At 40.6% G+C, this 18,731-nt stretch overlaps 1 protein-coding gene across 6 annotated transcripts in view; it reads left to right on the plus strand.

Annotated features, from left to right (window-relative positions):
- Positions 1–18,731, plus strand: part of LOC121860932 (transient receptor potential cation channel subfamily A member 1 homolog) — a 94,363-nt gene that overhangs the window by 26,788 nt on the left and 48,844 nt on the right. For 4 of the 6 annotated variants that reach the window (XM_042358311.1, XM_042358312.1, XM_042358316.1 and 1 more), the window contains one exon: positions 18,052–18,091. In XM_042358311.1, coding sequence (XP_042214245.1) covers positions 18,052–18,091 — 40 coding nt within the window. Of the gene's footprint in view, positions 1–3,134; positions 3,512–4,751; positions 5,988–18,051; positions 18,092–18,731 lie in introns of those variants that run through there. The other 2 variants (XM_042358313.1, XM_042358315.1) reach the window with 2 other exon arrangements.

Consider the following 18,731-nt stretch of genomic DNA (forward strand, 5'->3'; position numbering starts at 1 on the left):
GTTCAGTGGAACTAGAACACTTTCCTAAACTATCGCTGGCACTTACGTCCCTTACTAAAGTTTCCTAAGAAATATATTTAATAAATAAATTTCCAATTATACGTTCAGTTAACGAAGAAGACTTCGGGTTTCCTCAGTAAATGTGATATTTAAACGCGTTTCACCTCACGACAAATTCATTATAAGTTGAAATTTCTGTGGAAAGATGAACATATAAGCATCTTTCTCTTGTTCACTGAAGCTATGCCTAAAAGTTTTACTCCCGGTATATCTGAGGAGAGTTATTAACTTGATCTCTTACAGGTACAAGTGACTGAAAATATTTGTCTTCAGCGATGATGGTATAACAGTGTCTGGCTACTGTACTGTACACGGTAGTGGAGAGAGAGTTGTCTGCCATGTTGTGGGTAATACACTCCAGGTTCCGTGTTTGTTATGACCACAACTCCCTGACCAGACTGTTTACCTGGTAATAATAGAGGGGAGGAGGGAGAGGGTAAAGCCTAAGGGTAGTATAGGAGAGAGAGAGAGAGAGAGATGACGTCACAGTTCAGCTAACGTTTTATTATATATACTTAACTTAGCGTCTGTAGCTAAGGTAGAGGAACTATTGTTTGTGATTATTGGTGGGGGAGCATTTACCTCATGTATACCTTATCCTAAAGTTACACCTAAACCAATAATAAATCACTGTTCTAAACTCCTTTTATTAACAGTGCGATGTATGTTCGATAAATGCACACACACACACACAGCTATAATGGAAGTCCCGGGGATGGCATTATAATGTTTCTCAGCAAATGGACGGTGGGCATCAGATGTCCATTTGAAAAGAGGTTAGTACGATATGATTGTTATTCACGACATAAAGAATGTGAAAATCATTTAACCTTCCGGGAAAATCAACATTGATCATTTTAAAAGCAAGTTTATCCCTATAGCCAAACACATGGTCGTAGTGTCCACATGTTCTTATACGTAATATCTTGTTGTCAATAGATGTCACTTTACAGAGAGATTCAAGTTCTTTAACTGGTTATGTTAGACTACACAAGCTTAATTTTCGGGTGTTTTATGAGTGGCAATAATTCTTCAATCTCTCACTGTACTCTGGCAGGCCTGGCAAGACAACAGATACACAGTAATGATAAATATATAACCAGAATTTAGTTGCATATTTTTTATAGTTTTTGTTAAAAAGGAACACCACAGTCGTCTAGACTGTGGTGTTCCTTCTTCGCCTACAAGTGGAAAAATGAGACGACTAATTTTGAAACGAGAAAATATAAAGAACAATTTATGCTGAATTTCTTATCTTCTATTTTCCTCTTTTCACTTTTGTTTATCTTTAGTTTTCGTTCAGCAATTTACACCTCCACGAGCAGCCACAGGTCCGGAGACTATCTATATTACCCACCCACCCCCCCACAACTCCACAGTTTAGTCGGCCAACACTTAACTGCATCGGTGAGAACCATTGAGCAAAATGGGAGCGCTCGCACATGCAATTCAATAGTTGGGCGGCTGAAAAGTTGACATGCTACAACTTGTGCGTAATGGAATAGTTGACCAACTGCTTGTGCAGGCAGGTTTCAACGTGTGCGTGCGCACTAGCAGCGAACTGTCAGCCAACTCTCACCTCAGTCCGATGGCGAACTCTTCATTATAACAAAAGAACCACTTATTTTCTTACCTTAAAGTGACAGATAGCCTTTCCTCCGGGGATGCTATTCCTCCATTTGGTATTTTGATGTTATTGGTGGCCCAACAAGGTAACAAGAGTTCGTCAAAACTGTTGACGTTCATTCTATAGTAATTAAAAAAATTATTTGGGTAGGCCCATAAATCTTCAAACAATTTGTAAGTGTTCTTTAGTCAGACGTTGGCTTGTAATTGGATGAATCCAGTACTGTTTTTTTACGTTTCTTTTTCCTTTGACGAATTAACAACGCACAAACACAAGCTGTTTCGACGAAGTCCATTTATACAACTGAAATAAATTAACCATCTGTGAATTGCAAGTGCGCGGGAAGCCTTAGACGAAACGATTCCAGCGTGAAGGTGTACAGACTAGGTTAGGTTAATATGGGAGTCGTCCAAGGGGTAAGTAATCATCCTTAGTTAATTGGTTGACGATAAAAATGTCTCGCTTATCTATATTAGTCTTAACCAAAAGCCAGGGTAGAAAAGTGGATTTATTAGAGTGAATGATTACAGTATCTTCATATCGATATAATAAGGAAATATCGATCAAACTTGGTATTGACGTGATAAGAAGATACTGGAGTGGTTGTGACATTGAGGGTAAAGTGACTCACCATCAGAGAGAGAGAGAGAGAGATCACACACACACACACACACACACACACAGGAGCAATGAGAGAGAGAGAGAGAGAGAAAAGAGGCCCAGGCCACAGGAAACACCAAATAAGAGGTTGTAGTCAGAATGTTCCTACAACACAGTCATAATAGGGTGTGGTTTGGTTCTCAATTAAACTGCCACATTTTTCCTAATATTTATATCTATATACCTGTGCGCTAATTATAACAGGGAACACCTCAAAATTCACCTCAACATTACCCGGCCGAACGTTAGTATTAGAGTGTCTGTTCATCTGGCGAAATAAACTTTTGTGTATAATATTTAAGTAACCCGTAATACTGTATTGTCTTAGATAACCTGCAGTGTTTAATAGAGTGGGGGAGTAAGGTGGGCATGGGGGCAGGAAGCTTATATTGTGATAATAACGTATACTTGTGGTATTACGTGACGTACTACACACTATGTTCGTCTCAGTTGGGTTAATTCAAAATGACACATTTCGTAAAGTCAGCGTCAGAGGTGTTCCCGTGACGACAGTGTCCCCCGGGAGTGTTTGTACGTGTTTGAGATAATAAAGCTTTGTAGATACGAGTATTGCGTCACCTGTGTTCACCCATTAGTATGTGGTGATGGGACGCTGCTGTACTGCAAAGCCACAAAGACAACTAAGTTTAACATTTAAGGATCGTAGTTGTCACCTGCATCACATTTACACATACATTAGTTACACCGAGTGGGTAGGCTGAGAGATTCTTTCCTAGTTAGGGTGAGAAAGACTCGCCAGTGCGGCCAGTACACATGTGGAGTCAGTCTTGTGAACGTTGTGGTGAGGCTCGCAGGCACAGTATCGTGTGTAAGGACCGAAGTACTGAATACCACCGATGAAGGATAGAGTGTTACATCCGAGATGGTAGTTACAACGTGATGGTATAAAGCATACGGATTAATACTTATCTTGTGGCTGACTCAGTCTGCTACTGTGCGGGCGACCATCTTGAGCAACTGTAGGCTAAGCTTTCTTGTGGTTGGACAAAGATTTTCTAGTCTTGAGAATGAGTGAATTAAGATCTGCCGTAAACATGTTGATGAAAAAGAAAAGGGAGACATCCAAAAGGTGGAGGAGGGCGGCGAGGGTGGTTACATCGGTCTACCGTTGTGTAGGCCACAAGGGAGACAACTTCTACTTCGGTGAGCTATACTTCATGCTGGGGGTGGTAGTGGGTGTACGGTGCTGCTAGGAGAAAAATAAGTGTTCCCTTTTGGGCAAAATTTGAGATACTAAAGAGGAATGGACAGTGAGAGGAAGAGTGTAATGGAGAATGAACCCAACTAATAGTTCCACATTATTCATGAATTAAATACAGGACGAGCCGGTTTTCTTTACGTAAATTACAAGGAAACATAAAGAGTTAGGAAGCTAGTACCTTTGTTCTATCTTAAACTTGCTAATTAGCAAAAGTGCAGACGCTCTCCAATAAAAACAATGTTATAATGGAAGAATGTAATATTACGAATCATCAATTATAAACTTTTAGATGACAATAAATTATAATGAAAGATCTATGACAGGTTTAACAACGTTCGAAAATTTGAGATCTTAAATTTCAGCTGTTGGTAGTGTTGAGTTAAATATAAATGTTCTTTCTAAAGGACATTTTGCAAGATCTTGTGAGAGAGATGAATGACATGACCCACGTATGAGTTATGTGCCCTTTTGTAACAGTAACTCAGTGTGACAGGCCGGGTCACTGTGGTGTTGCTGAAGATTTACTAATGTTACCCACTTGGCTGCTCTGGTCTTTGTGTAACTATAGGACTTCCATACATACGTACACACACAAACATGCACTCGAATTTCAAGTGACGTCAACGTACATGATTTGTTGGGTGGCTGTGGGGGACAACGTGAGCACAGGGAGCGAGACAGCTCTCCCTTGGTGTCACTCAACGCACAACTGTTATTGGGTGTTTATAAAGTTCCTTGGTGTTCGTGTGTACACAGTCTCCTGAGAAAGTTACACATCTACAATAATGATGTGCACTCCATTATTGTCTGCTCATTATTCGTCGCTGTGTCTACTGTGGCTTTTTTCTTAGACTTTCAGACGAATTATAGAGAATACAACACGACCTCTTGTAAGTTTAAGTCAACAGCGACATGGCAAAGAATAATGTACAGAAAATGATGGAGTGTATGTATACCAGTGTTGTGGGTGTGTAGCCTCCTCAAGGGATTGTACACACACACACACACACACACACACACACACACACACACACATATATCGCGGTACAAATAAATACACAGATTCACACTCTGCTCATAGAATTAATCAACGTGGCCACTGACGAAGAACAAGAAGCTAACAATACACTCCCACCTGCAGTACTGTTGTACGCCAGGCCCTCGGACACCACCAAGACAGTGCCAAGCCACCACGAGACTCCCAGACCCAGCATGTTATTGTCTTGGCGCCGCTCAAAGCTTTAGGAGTTTGGGGTGACCCCCGCGTAAGAGGGGGAGAGGGCGGTATAAGTAGACGACGAGCCACTAGTCTTTTGCTGGTGCTGAGAGGCAGTACATAGCTGTAGTGAGGAACACTGGAAGTGGTGTTTGAAGCAGAAATCTGAGGAAGAAGTGAGACACACGCTGTAGCAAACATCTCTGCTGGCACTGAACGTGTGGATGACTTACAGAAGATGTACTCTGACAGCTGGTGTTATCTAGACAGCTCTCACGGAGAAATTTTAAGAAAAAATCATTGCTGACAACGTTTCTCTTCAATCATGTTGACTTGATCATGGCAGTCTCTGCTGTGTCGCCCTCAGTCATCTGCATCTCGTATATCTAATATTTACGTTTGAAGTCTTGTATATAATGATAGAATATAATTATATACAGGAAATTATGTAGACAGCTGAACTTTACCTCAAGTTTTCGAAAACTTGTCTGAAAAGAGGAGACTGCCTTGTGTGTTTTATTGAACTACTTCCTCACATAACACCAAGAGATTGAACAGTTTTAGTTTACGGACATAATCTGTATAAAACTAACGAAGTAAACAAAAGTTCTGGCGGCAAGAATAGGACTACCCAAGACGCTGCCAGACCGCGTGTGAAGAGTAACACACATATGAAGGGAGGAAACAGTGCCACCATCACATCTGGTTGTTCTCCATAAATGACACACAGAAGATTTGTTTAACATTCTCCAGGAAGAGGCAGCTGTCACTGTGTCACTGATCGAGATAAAAGTATTTACTCCGAAATAACGTTGCGTGAGTGACCTATGGGTTTAATAATTGTGGATGTGACCTTGTTTACTTTAGGTCACCAATCTGGTGGTTGACAAAAACTTACGTTCGGGTGTGACGCTCGTTGGTGAACATTTATGTGAATGTCAACAATTGTAGAAGGAAATGAATAGGTGTGTGCTGACAAACATCTAGGGCAAGACGAGGCCCTGGTGTGGGAAAAAGTGAGTGGTCAAATCTGTGTGTGGAGTGTGGTGAGAGGTCAAATATTTCAGATTGTCGAGTAGAGTGTAGAAGAGTGGTGTGAGGTCAGATAATGTTAAGGACTCTGTGACTCATAATGGGTAATAATGACAAGTTTCTCAGTCCCCACCGCATCGTGGGCATCAGAGGCGACCGGATATTCTATGGTGAGGCATTAATATTTATTTGTAACATTTTAAACTCACAATACCTGTTAAGAGTCCTTGGCATGTTATCATTTGTTGTGTTCTTATCACCAGCCAAAGCCACTTTCTGAGTGGTTGGTGTGAGGTTACCACAAACAGTACGGTTGTTAGTTGTGTGCTTATCTGTAGCATAGGTGGCAATAATAACCTCCGTTCACAGCACTACCACGTGTGGGCTGTGGTGTGTGTGTGTGTGTGTGTGTGTGTGTGTATGTAGGACTTATGTAGCAGCCTAACTACGGGCATCTGGTGTCGAGAAGAACCACAGCTAACTTTATCCTTATATTATGGTGAGTGACTCAGGACAACAACGCCGACGGGTGAACATTAAAATCGAACTTATCAACGTCACTCAGGTGTTTGATAACTGCATGTTAATCAAAGGTAAATGTTTACATGTCTGTGTAAGTCGTGAGTTTATACTTGGAGTAAACACGAGATTGTTACTGGATGACACATGTCTGACTGGTGACAGGTTCCTCCTGGAGAGTGAAGAGTGTATGATGTGGAGAACTGTTGGCTTAAGTTAACATTAAAAACTGCATGGATTTTGTTGACATTTGAAAAAAAAATTGATGTACACACACACACACACACACACACACAAAACAAGGCATCGTTAAGAGAGATTCAGATTTCAGATTTGCCCCGCAAGGGGCTAGTTTGTAGGGCACACTCAAAAAGGGTTCACAGATCCAGAGATACAGTACGTGTGTCAGCACAACAGTGCCGTAGCTAGGGAGGGGCGGGAGGGGCAGCTGGTTGAGGGCGCATTCTGAGGACTAAAAGCACGGGTCTTCTTCATGTCTCAACATGTGACTGAAATTTTGACAAGCTGCTTTTTGGATAAAATTTTCAGTCTAATAGTTAATTTTTTTTATGCCATTTTCAAATAACAAAATTTACTGACTAATTCTTTTATATAATTTTATTAATAATGTTGTTTTATTCTTTTTATTCTAATTATTAATATATTTAATTTAAGACAAAGTCGGCTGTCAATCCGTGTCGTGGACGTCTGTTAACAGAATCAGGGTATTATCAGACTCCCAGACCGCCAGACCGTTCAGACGTCCACTAGCTAGTTTTCAGTGTCTTTAAACTTTGGTGTGTGAGCTTTGCATTTTGACAAGTGTGAACAGTGTGGTTTAATACAGATATTTTATGTTGTATATCGTAAAGTATTGACAGTGAAGTGACCAATATTCACAAAACACTTAATAAATATTTCAGAATGATCAGCTTAAGCTAGACATTGCCATAGTTGTTTTGACAATTCTCGTGACAACATTCTTTTTTTTTTGTCTTGACTGGATCACCTGAAGATTAGACACCCTATCCCACCTTAAGATTAACCACCTTACCGATAATCCAACACAACCTTATTTACCCCCCCCCCCTCACACAGGTAGGGTTAGGGTGATTAATCTAAAAGTGAAATAAACTGGGGTGTCTAATCTCCAGGTAATCCGTCATATCCTGAGAGTTGATAACGAGAAATGACAACACACCTGACTGGCTGCTGCGTGGTGGTGATAAATATGTTACTCTAATACATGATCCTATGTCGAGTAGAGGAACATTAGGAATATTGTTGGTAAATGTGACAAATACAAGGGGGGGGGAGCCAGGACACGTCAGCACTCTGGAGGCTAGAAATTCCAAGCGGCCTTACAATCAACATTTGAAATTTAGCTTACGAGTGTTTACTTTTCTTAATGTTTAGAAGACTATCCACTTGACAATATTACAAAATAGTTATAGTTTCAACATTATATAAAGGACTGCTGTTTCCCGTCCGCCGTCAGAGAGCTATATGTGGGAAGGAGGCCATGTTTACCTTGACACCACGCCCCTGTTGCCACATGTACACACTCCCGTACTACAAAATATCCTATTATTAATCATATTATATCAATCTTTAACCACCTAGGTGTTTGTGATGTTGCTGGTTGTTAAAGACACCCCATAAACGCCACATTATCTCCGCTATATCACTCCACAGATCACACCGACTTGTTTCCTGCCGGATGTACTGAACAAGGTAATGTTCTCCCGACGTGGGTGAAAGTCAGGGGATAATACCTGGTTGTTTTCTTTCGGTTAATACAAAATACCTGTGATAATTACATGCGATACCTTACATACATATTAAATAATCTATCAAAAGTATAAAATTATCAAATACGAACGTTATTTTTTTTTCATATCGAGTAAATGAATCCTAAATAAAGAGGCTCCCACACTTCATAATAACTCGAATAAAAATAATAATAGAATCAAATAAACAAAACGAGACCTATACGGTACATCAAAAATAGATTCACATAGACTGAGGCGATGATCACAAACACTTAATTGTCCACCCATCACTTCTTCCACACCTGGATTAGTTTGGCATTGAGATTAAAAATAAAATCACAATCGTTAGTGTAATATAATTATTAAGTATCATGAGGGATTTTTTTTATTGAACAAGCATCATTTTTTACGTGAAAGGAGAAAAGTTATGTCAAAATAATAAGTTTTTTTAATCTGATATTTTATTGTGTGTTATTTCGTTGATTCACACATACATATACATTACATACATACATACATACATACATACATACATACATACATACATACACACATTGCGAAGATGCCATGAGATTCTGCCAAAGCCTCAGGGGAAACAATTAACACTTGATCCTCCCGCTCACACCTGACTCACAGATTAACACCTGAAACTCCCACTCACACCTGACTAACATATTAACACCTCATCTTCCCACCCACACCTGGTAGGGGGGCCTAATCTTCACGAGAACCTGACATTGTAAAAAAAAATCGGTAAGTTAATCTCGGGCAAGAACTACTGCAAATACACCCGATAATTCCCGATTCCCCGACTGAGCCAATGATATTCAGTGGTGCACCAAATTCCTCTTGTGTTCGTGCACCGTCTGTGAAATTACTTGTCATTGTCTCAGTTCACAAGTATAACAATGACTCTAACTGTGGCACATACCAGCGGAAAACGTGATCGTACAACACGGTCTAGACGTCACTGATATAACGTTGTAAACTGGATTTTATTCCGAGCCGTCAATCCGTTCGAGTAAGTGATGCTGTGTTCAAAATTTTTAAGCCGACTGTGGGTAAGAAAGCCGACAAATATTGAATAAAACTGGTCGTGAAATAAATGGTATTAAGCTGTATTTTCAAGCTGTCGATCCACTCATGATATTTTGGTCTGAAACAACTTGAATGAAGTACAGACAGACGTGATCAGCACAAGTTATAACGGAGCATAAAAACCAGCCTGATGGATCACTCCTGACCCTCGTCCAGGTGTTGTACGTGAGAGATGAAACTGTCACATCACCCTGGCGCCTCAAGACTCAACACCATACACAATAAATTATAGTGTCCCAGAAAAATGACCTTGCCTCTCTCTCTGCCACCCTCCAACTCACAGTATCTCGGGTTTATATATTTTCTCTCACTGGTCTTCAGCCCCTGAGGGAGAGTAAAGGATGAGAGGTCAAGGTGAGGCTGAGACAGTAGGGGGCGATGACAACACAGCACTTCCTCCCCCACCCACCCCCTCCCTGTGCCTTGATCCCCTTACTCTCACCATCCCTCCATGTGCCTTGCCACGTTACATGACCCCTTACTTCCCCCACCCCCACATGTTCCTTGCCCCATATCACCATCCTTATCTCACCCCCCCACCCCACATGTTCCTTGCCCCCTTACCCCCACCCCCTCACCCCCCCCACCCCATGTTCTTTTACACACACACTTTATATCCTCACCCCCACCCCCATGTTCCTTGCCCTTATCTCCCCACCCCACATGTTCATGCCCCTTTCCATGTTCTTGCCCCCACACCCCACCCCCACATGTTCCTTACCCATCCCCCCCCACCCCACATGTTCCTTGCCCTTTATCTCACCCCACCCCACATGTTCCCGTGCCCTTACCCCACCCCCACCCCACATGTTCCTTGCCCCCATGTCTTCACCCCACCCCACTTTTATATGTTCTTGCTCACCCCCCCACATGTTCTGCCTTATCTCACCCACCCCCATTTCCTTTCACCCCCCACCCCCACATGCCCTTATATCACACCCCCACCCCACATGTTCTCCTTGCCCCCATCCCCCCCACCCCACATATTTCCTTGCCTGTATCTCACCCCACCCACATGTTCCTGCCCCTTATATCTCACCCCCCACCCCACATGTTTTTGCCCCTTATCCCTACCCCACCCCCACATGGTCTTGTATATCTCCCCCACATGTTCATGCCCCTTATCTCACCCCCCCCACATTCTTTTGCCCCCCTCTCACCCCGCCCCCTCACTAGCACCTCCTTATCACATGACACTCGCTACTAGTCAAACTCTCCTCGTCTCTTACCATCAATATCACCATACTCCCTGTGGTGGCAGCTTGAAGATCACTATATCGTGCAATTTATTATGCGAGGCGACTGTTAAGTATAATCAGCATGACGAACCTCAACCGTAAATACACATGTTATCTTCTCTCTAGTGAAGTAAAATATAACATTAATGATCCTTAAAGCCAGTGAAGCAGCAACCGAGTTCACAAAGTTTGTAAGATTAATATTCCTTGTAGCATCAAAACACAAACGATCTTCTGCCCACAGTTCTGTCGCTTAACTGGGGACCAACTGAACGTGTCTAATTTAAATAAATATGTGTAATAATGTAATATTTGTGTTTTAGCTCAAGGCAAACATCTAAGCTATTTTTTACATCTTCATTGACGAGGAATACTCATTTTGCAAACCGAACCCGAGAGGTCTAGCTAGATCATTACCTACCAACTTGAAACCCAGACAGTAAGACGAATGATAATTATTTATATTCGTGAAGAAATGTCTTACCCTTTAATCTGTGGTTTGGTATAAAGGTTATGTTTGTATTAATCTGTCTTAGTCAAATAATTTATCTGTTAAAGCACCCAAACCTGTGTGAAAATCTGTTCAACAATAACCGAGATATTCATGTCCTCTGTCCTAATTTTCACCTGTGTGTTAGTGTGTGTGTGTGTGTGTGTGTGTGTGTGTGTGTGTGTGTGTGTGTGTGTGTGTGTGTGTGTGTGTGTGTGTGTGTGTGTGTGTGTGTGTGTCCGTGTGCAATGACGTCATGAAGCCAGGTTTGGATAGATCAATCACTTTTTGATTTGTTTTAAGATGACATTATGCTGTAACAAGCTAGTGATGTGAAGTTATAAAGGACCAAATTTAACATTGTGGTATAACAGCAGAAACAGGCGCCACCATACCACAGTAACGCGCCACTGGATATTAAGGAATAAAGTAAAATACACCATATGAGTTTCTTGGTTCAACATGCACCAATATTCACATAATTTAGATGAATCAAAAATGTAATCTCAGTAGAATAACATAAATTAACGTTAAATTCAATAGTTAAATTCTTGACTTTCACCAAAAACAAATAAATTAACGATACCTTATTCCTACTAATCACAGATGAAAAATGTTTACAAATCACTCATACTCCACTTTGGGTTAAAATTTATCAGATAATGGTGGTCCAGGCTTTAAAACACCCTAACGCCATCATTTTCTTAACTGGTGGTAAGAGAACGAATCTGCTCCCTGTAAAGTATCACAGCAATTTCGTGACCATTTTGTCGTAGTTTAAGTGGTTCATTTAGAGGGAAGAGTTGACAATCTGGAGCTCTGATGTATGACTGTACTGTATGATGCATTAAGTAGACTCTAGACATATATTCACCGTGATATAAAAGTCACTCTATTTAGACTATTACTTGCTTACTAACTTATGGGATGAAGACGCCCTCTGGTCTGTATGTCCAAGTACTTCACCCGTTTCTGTGTGTGTGTGTGTGTGTGACTAGGCCTTCCCTCATATCAAGCTAACAACATCAACGGAGCATCACACAGCTATACTTCATGACACAACAACAACAACAAAAACAGATAAAAATTGAAGGGGACAATGAAAGTTAAATGTTTTCAGAGTTAATGACACACCTTCGTCCATCTACGTCATTAACACAAACTATAACAACTAGCGGATCATTTAAGACAACAGCATGGGTCAGGGTGCAGGAATTTGAAATAGTTGACCACACACACACACACACACACACACACACACACACACACACACACACTCCCCACCCCACACACACACACACTCTCCACCCTCCACACACACTCCCCACCCCCCACACACACCCATCCCACACACACACCCATCCCACACACACACCCATCCCACACACACCACTGCGTTTCGTCTGGCTTGTGTATAAAGTCTCCAAGGTTCATAGGATAAATATTCCTCATAAATAAAGATATGAGTGTAACTAAATGGTCGATATAACATTACCTTTACAATGAGACTCTACCTTAATTAGATACAGGTACAGTACGTTTAATTAGCAGTTTAAGGTAGAGAATCTTGTCAAGGATCATCTTTATCTTGTCCTTGATGGTGTATGGTGTTAGATTGTGAATGTATTTTGTTAAGTCTCTTACTATAGTTTGAATACTAAGTCGTGTTCTAGTTAAATCCACCAATCATGATTCGTCCAATCAGCGCATACCTCTGACATCATCAATAACTCGTCACTCGTCACTTGTGGTCTTATTACTTGGGGTTTAACGACACCGAACTCCTGTACTGTACTATCAACATACTTATATGTTCACACCGCTGTACTGTACACCTGATTGTTGTTATTATTATTATTATTATTATTATTATTATTATTATAAATTATTATTATTATTTTATTATTATTATTATTATTATTATTATTATTATTATTATTATTATTATCTGCTTCCTTAAGTATCAACCAATTAGCAGGGTTCTTGTTGTCGGGGCTGTCTGTTACGTCATCAATCAGCAGGTGTTTTTTTTGCAACACTTCCCTCTCGTCAAATCACCACACTTGAAATTACCAATCAATCGTCCAATCATTACACTAGTCTGTCGCCCAATCAACACACTGCGGCCTCACCAATCTCCCGTCTATTTAGCTTACTATGACATCATTTCCCGTCCACTTTGCAGTGTCGTCATCGATCTGTCATCCACTCAACACCTCCTAACGCCACTATCTCTCGTAAAATCAACACTATGACGTCACCAATAATTAATTCAATAATTACGTCGTATAGTATCATATCATACAATAAACAGGAACTACCTGTACATGTTAGTTGATATTCCTTGTACATACAGCGGTTCAGCCAAGCTTGTGAAACATTTAACATATAACTACCTCAATACTGTTCACATCTGTATAGACTAGTACAGGTAATGCTCTACCTGACACACTTGTTAAATAAGTAAATTTAATAACGCCGCGGGTCCGACTAATTACCCAAATGTACCCAAATGTAGCCAAATATAGCCGGAATGAAGTCAAATAATAGTCCTAGATGAATAAATCGGCCTGCCAATCACTTCTCGACTAGTATTTGGTGTCACAAAGTCACAAAAAATTGGAAAACTTACTTTAATCTGAGTTAATAGATCGCGTGCATGTACCGACGGAGCGAGGAATTACCCAAATGTAGCCAAATGTAGCCGCAATGAAGTCAAATGATGGTCCTAGATGAATAAATCGGACTGCCAATCACTTCTCGACTAGTATTTGGTGTCACAAAGTCACAAAAAATTGGTAAACTTAATTTAATCTGAGTTAATAGATCAAGTGCATGTACCTAACCTAATCTAATCTAACCTAACCTAATCTAACCTAACCTAACCTAAGACAACACAACACAACTCAGATTAAATTAAGTTTACCAATTTTTTTGACTTTATGACACCAAATAATAATCGAAAAGTGATTCACAGCCCGAATTATGCTTGTACGACCATCATTTGACTTCATTGCGGCTATATTTGGCTACATTTGAGTACATTTGGGTAATTAGTCGGACCGTAACGCCGCTGGATAAACCCTCACCTCCTATCTACGGGTCTCTGATTCGATGTCGGGGCACACCCAGTTCACCAAGCTGTAAGGTGGTCGAGTGCAGTGCCGGCCATGCTGTCTCCTTACGTACCAAAGGCTTAATATACTGTGTAATGTATCCACACTGTCCCTAGAGGGCTGTTATGCTTATGGGATCCACTGTTATAGCTTAACAGCATTGTTTATGAAAACACAGCGAACAAGGGTGACCAAGATTGGCCAGTGGCAGCATAATGCTGCTCTTAAAAAAAATCCCTCACATGCGAAAAGCATCTATCAGTCAAGTCGAGAAAGGCAGCCAAAAATGACAACTGTTTAATGCTGCCCCACATTATAATGAACGAGTTAAAATAAAGTTATTAATGTATAATATAATACACCAATGAGACATGTGGCAGTACCGACATCTGCTGTGGTGTAGCGACTGTACATCTCCAGCAGGCTGTCGTAAAACTCTAAATGGCTCATAAATATCCATACATGAGAGAGAAGGGAGAATACATATGTGTGTGGTGCATGATGCCAGGCCTTCGTGACTAACACCGCTAGGTAACTTATAAATGTTTCACTCCCGAGCGTTTGTCCCGTATCATATAGACAGAGAAATAATGCTTGTGTGTGTGTGTGTGTGTGTGTGAGCCACAACAAACACTCTGACACTTATGAAATATGCACCACCACCAACACTGACCCTTACAACCCGCACCTCCTGTAATGCTCTCTTTCAGGAAATCCATTATCGTGCAGCTGGTGGCTTAGTTGTAAACACTGGTACATTACTGGGGGTGTTCATATTATTTTACTTTGGTTTTGTAAGACACGAGAAGAAGAATAAATTTTAGTAGAAGTAGCGGTAAAGGGGAAAGAGAGGGAGAGCGGGAGGGCGTGGTCACCCTCCCTTCCACTGCACCAGGATGACGCTATAAATATCCCCCCCCCCCAAAAAAAAAGACAGTAGCGTACGTACCCCCAACACACACACACTAAAACATTACGTACATTTAATATGTAGTAAAACTGGAAGAGATCCAAGAACACATTACTGGCGGAAAATCAAAAGTGCATGACAACTGTTCAAGGAATTATTGTCTTCATCATCATCATCAGTATCATTATTATTATTATTAGTAGTAGTAGTAGTAGTAGTATAATGACAGTATATATGTGATTGGTAATTTAAGTGACGAATAACCGATAGCCAGACAAGCCTTACTTAATACACCGTGGTTAAGAAAAATTAATTTGAATAATTTATTTGTGTAATACTGCACTGTAATTGATGTACTGTATTGTGTGTGGGTTCAGTTCTCATCTGGGCGTTCATATTGTTACGTTCACTGATGTGTAGTCGCTCCCCTACCAGACGTTCATATTGTTACGTTCACTGATGTGTAGTCGCTCCCCTACCAGACGTTCATATTGTTGCGTTCACTGTTGTGTGGTCGCTCCCCCACCAGACGTTCATATTGTTACGTTCACTGTTGTGTGGTCGCTCCCCTACCAGACGTTCATATTGTTACGTTCACTTTGTGTGCTCCCCTACCAGACGTCGCTCACCCTACCAGACGTTCATATTGTTACGTTCACTGATGTGTGGTCGCTCCCCTACCAGGCGTTCATATTGTTACGTTCACTGTTGTGTGGTCGCTCCCCTACCAGACGTTCATGTTATACGTTCACTGTTGTGTGGTCGCTCCCCTACCAGGCGTTCATATTGTTACGTTCACTGTTGTGTGGTCGCTCCCCTACCAGACGTTCATGTTATTACGTTCACTGTTGTGTGGTCACTCCCCTACCAGGCGTTCATATTGTTACGTTCACTGATGTGTGGTCGCTCCCCTACCAGACGTTCATGTTATTACGTTCACTGATGTGTGGTCGCTCCCCTACCAGGCGTTCATATTGTTACGTTCACTGTTGTGTGGTCGCTCCCCTACCAGGTGTTCATGTTATTACGTTCACTGGCAGCATAAGAAGGTGTCGGTAATTAATGAACTACGTGTATGTATCGACCGGTAGATCATAATTAATTACGGACCATAATAACCGAGTTTGTTAATGATATCAACACGGAGGGATATTGTTTGTTTACATTGTGTTCTCTCACTTTCTTCATTATCTCCTTCCTTTCTCACTCTCTCTCATCTTCCACTTCCCCACTCTCTCTTAATTCTTCCTCCCCTCTGCTCCCCCACTCTCTCATTTCCGTCATTCTCTTCTCTCTGACTTTCTCCTCACTCTCTTCTTCCTCACTTCTACCTGTCGAACCTTGTGTGTGTGTGTGTGTGTCTCTCTCTCTCTCTCTCTCTCTCTCTCTCTCTCTCTCTCTCGTTTTTACTCCTATCCATTCGCTTTTTTATCCCTTTTTCTATCTACTCTTTCCTTATCTTTATTCCCCTTCCAATCTTACTATCTCCCTCTTATCCTTTTATTCTCTTTTTCTCCCATACCTCCTTCCATGGCTCTCTCTCTCTCCCTCTAATTCTCACTCTGTACATAGCTCTCTCTCTTTATCTAACACACACACAGTCTCTCTCTCTCACACTGTCTCTCTTTATCTAACACACTCTCTCTCTTTATCTAACACACACACAGTCTCTCTCTCTCACACTGTCTCTCTTTATCTAACACACTCTCTCTCTCTCTTTATCTAACACACACACAGTCTCTCTCTCTCACACTGTCTCTCTTTATCTAACACACTCTCTCTCTCTCTTTATCTAACACACACACAGTCTCTCTCTCTCACACTGTCTCTCTTTATCTAACACACTCTCTCTCTCTCTTTAACTAACACACACACTATCTAATTCTCTCTCTTTATCCAGTTCTCTCTCTCTCTCTCTGTCTTTCTTTTCCCCATTTCGTACATCAACCAGTAATTTAATATAATCTATAATTCACTTAATTAATCACCCCCCCAAAAAACAGATAACTCCTAAGATTAATTATTATCCTGACCATATTTCTCGTGATTTTTTAAACCTGGATTTATTTTCCGATTATTTTTTTGTCTCCCTTACACTCTGATGTATTGTTTGTTGTGCTGCCTTTGTACACAAGTCTGGGATCAGGTGAAGATAAGGCACCCTAGCTTATTTTACCTGATATTAAATTAATGTGACCTAATTTTAATCTTATCTAATATAACCTAACCTTACCTAACCTAATTTAGCCTAGCATAACCTAACTCAATCTAACCTAACATAACTTTACATAAACTAACCTAATTCAATCTAATCTAGCATAACATAACATAACCTGACCTGACCTAACCTTGTAACGTTTGGGAGTTGAATCAGCAACTTCTTTTACTTGATGAGTAAACACCCCAACAGCTAATTTAACCCAACGTAACCTCAATTAAATCTTATCTAACATAAATGAACCTAACCTGACTACAGCTAAACCGAAACTAACTTAACCTAACTTCAATTACACCTAACCTAACCTAACCTCCCATCCAGGTCACGTTAGGGTGTTTAATCGTCGTCAGGTGATATAAACTGGGTTGCCTAAAATGATCCTAAACTCGTTTTAAAAAAGCCTAAGGACTGAGTCATCCACGTAGGCTGAAACAAAAAACAAAATGGATGTTTTTTTCTTTTAGTTCCACCGTTGATCATGATTTTTTCAGCCGAATAAATTGCTACCATACTAAAAACTTGACTGATAAGAAATTAATCCTTCTATAATACGTCTTTTCTATACTTATATATAATTATTTATCTCAGCTACGCCTTATTCCATGTTTTATTTCACTCATGAGTCGAAAGTTGTGCGTCATGGAGGTGTAATATTAATGGACTATCGACCTCCTTATGTTAAGGAAGACAGTCTATTAAATTTGAGCCCACAATATTCTCTGGACCTTCGACTACATGCCATTTGTTATTTTCTCTTGTTATGTGGTGTTTGTCTTCCCCCTCCCCCCTTTTGTCCTCGTCATCAGTGACGTCAGTAGTGTCGTTGATGTTGCCGACCTGTCACTAATTATTTTCTTTTGTGTTCTCTTTCAGTTCGAGATACTGGCATGTCTGTCCCTGGGTCAAGGAAAGAGTGAGTACACGTGTTTATAAGTTGTGGATCTGAAGAGGTGATGAGTCCCACTGAAGATATGTTTACAACACAACAAAATAATAATAATAATTATAATAATAATAATAATAATCTCTAGGCCAGGAGACAAACCTGGATAGGACAGGGAAGGACAAATCAAATACATAGTAAGTACAGAACTAACACACTGGCAGGTGCAGGAAATTAATCAATACATTGGATAAAAATGATTCAAATGAATAAATTAATTTAGAATTATGGCTGTGATACAAGATTGGGTCATGATGTTCTACCCAATAAAAATCAATTAGGAAAGTGAAGATAGTGAGTCAGATAAGTGCTAGCCACACTGCTTCATTGTGTCCCTAACAATGATTAGTATTATGTGTTGTTTGCACACTATCCCCAACTGGCCAATGGGGTCCACTTTCATAGCTTTTGCTAACAGAAAACAAAAACCATTGCCATGTTCAGAACTTACACTACTGAACTACTACTCGAGTAAGCTGTATCGCCGCCGTCATGACAAAACACTATTATAGTTGATGCTCAGTGCATTACGATACAGAAAGTTGGTACTGTGATTGATCGGACCCAAGTATGACATCACAAAAATATACTTGTATTTTAGAATGTCCAT

This window comes from Homarus americanus, unplaced genomic scaffold (assembly GCF_018991925.1).
Source record: "Homarus americanus isolate GMGI-L3 unplaced genomic scaffold, GMGI_Hamer_2.0 scaffold52806, whole genome shotgun sequence".
In the NCBI taxonomy this organism is placed as follows: domain Eukaryota; kingdom Metazoa; phylum Arthropoda; class Malacostraca; order Decapoda; family Nephropidae; genus Homarus; species Homarus americanus.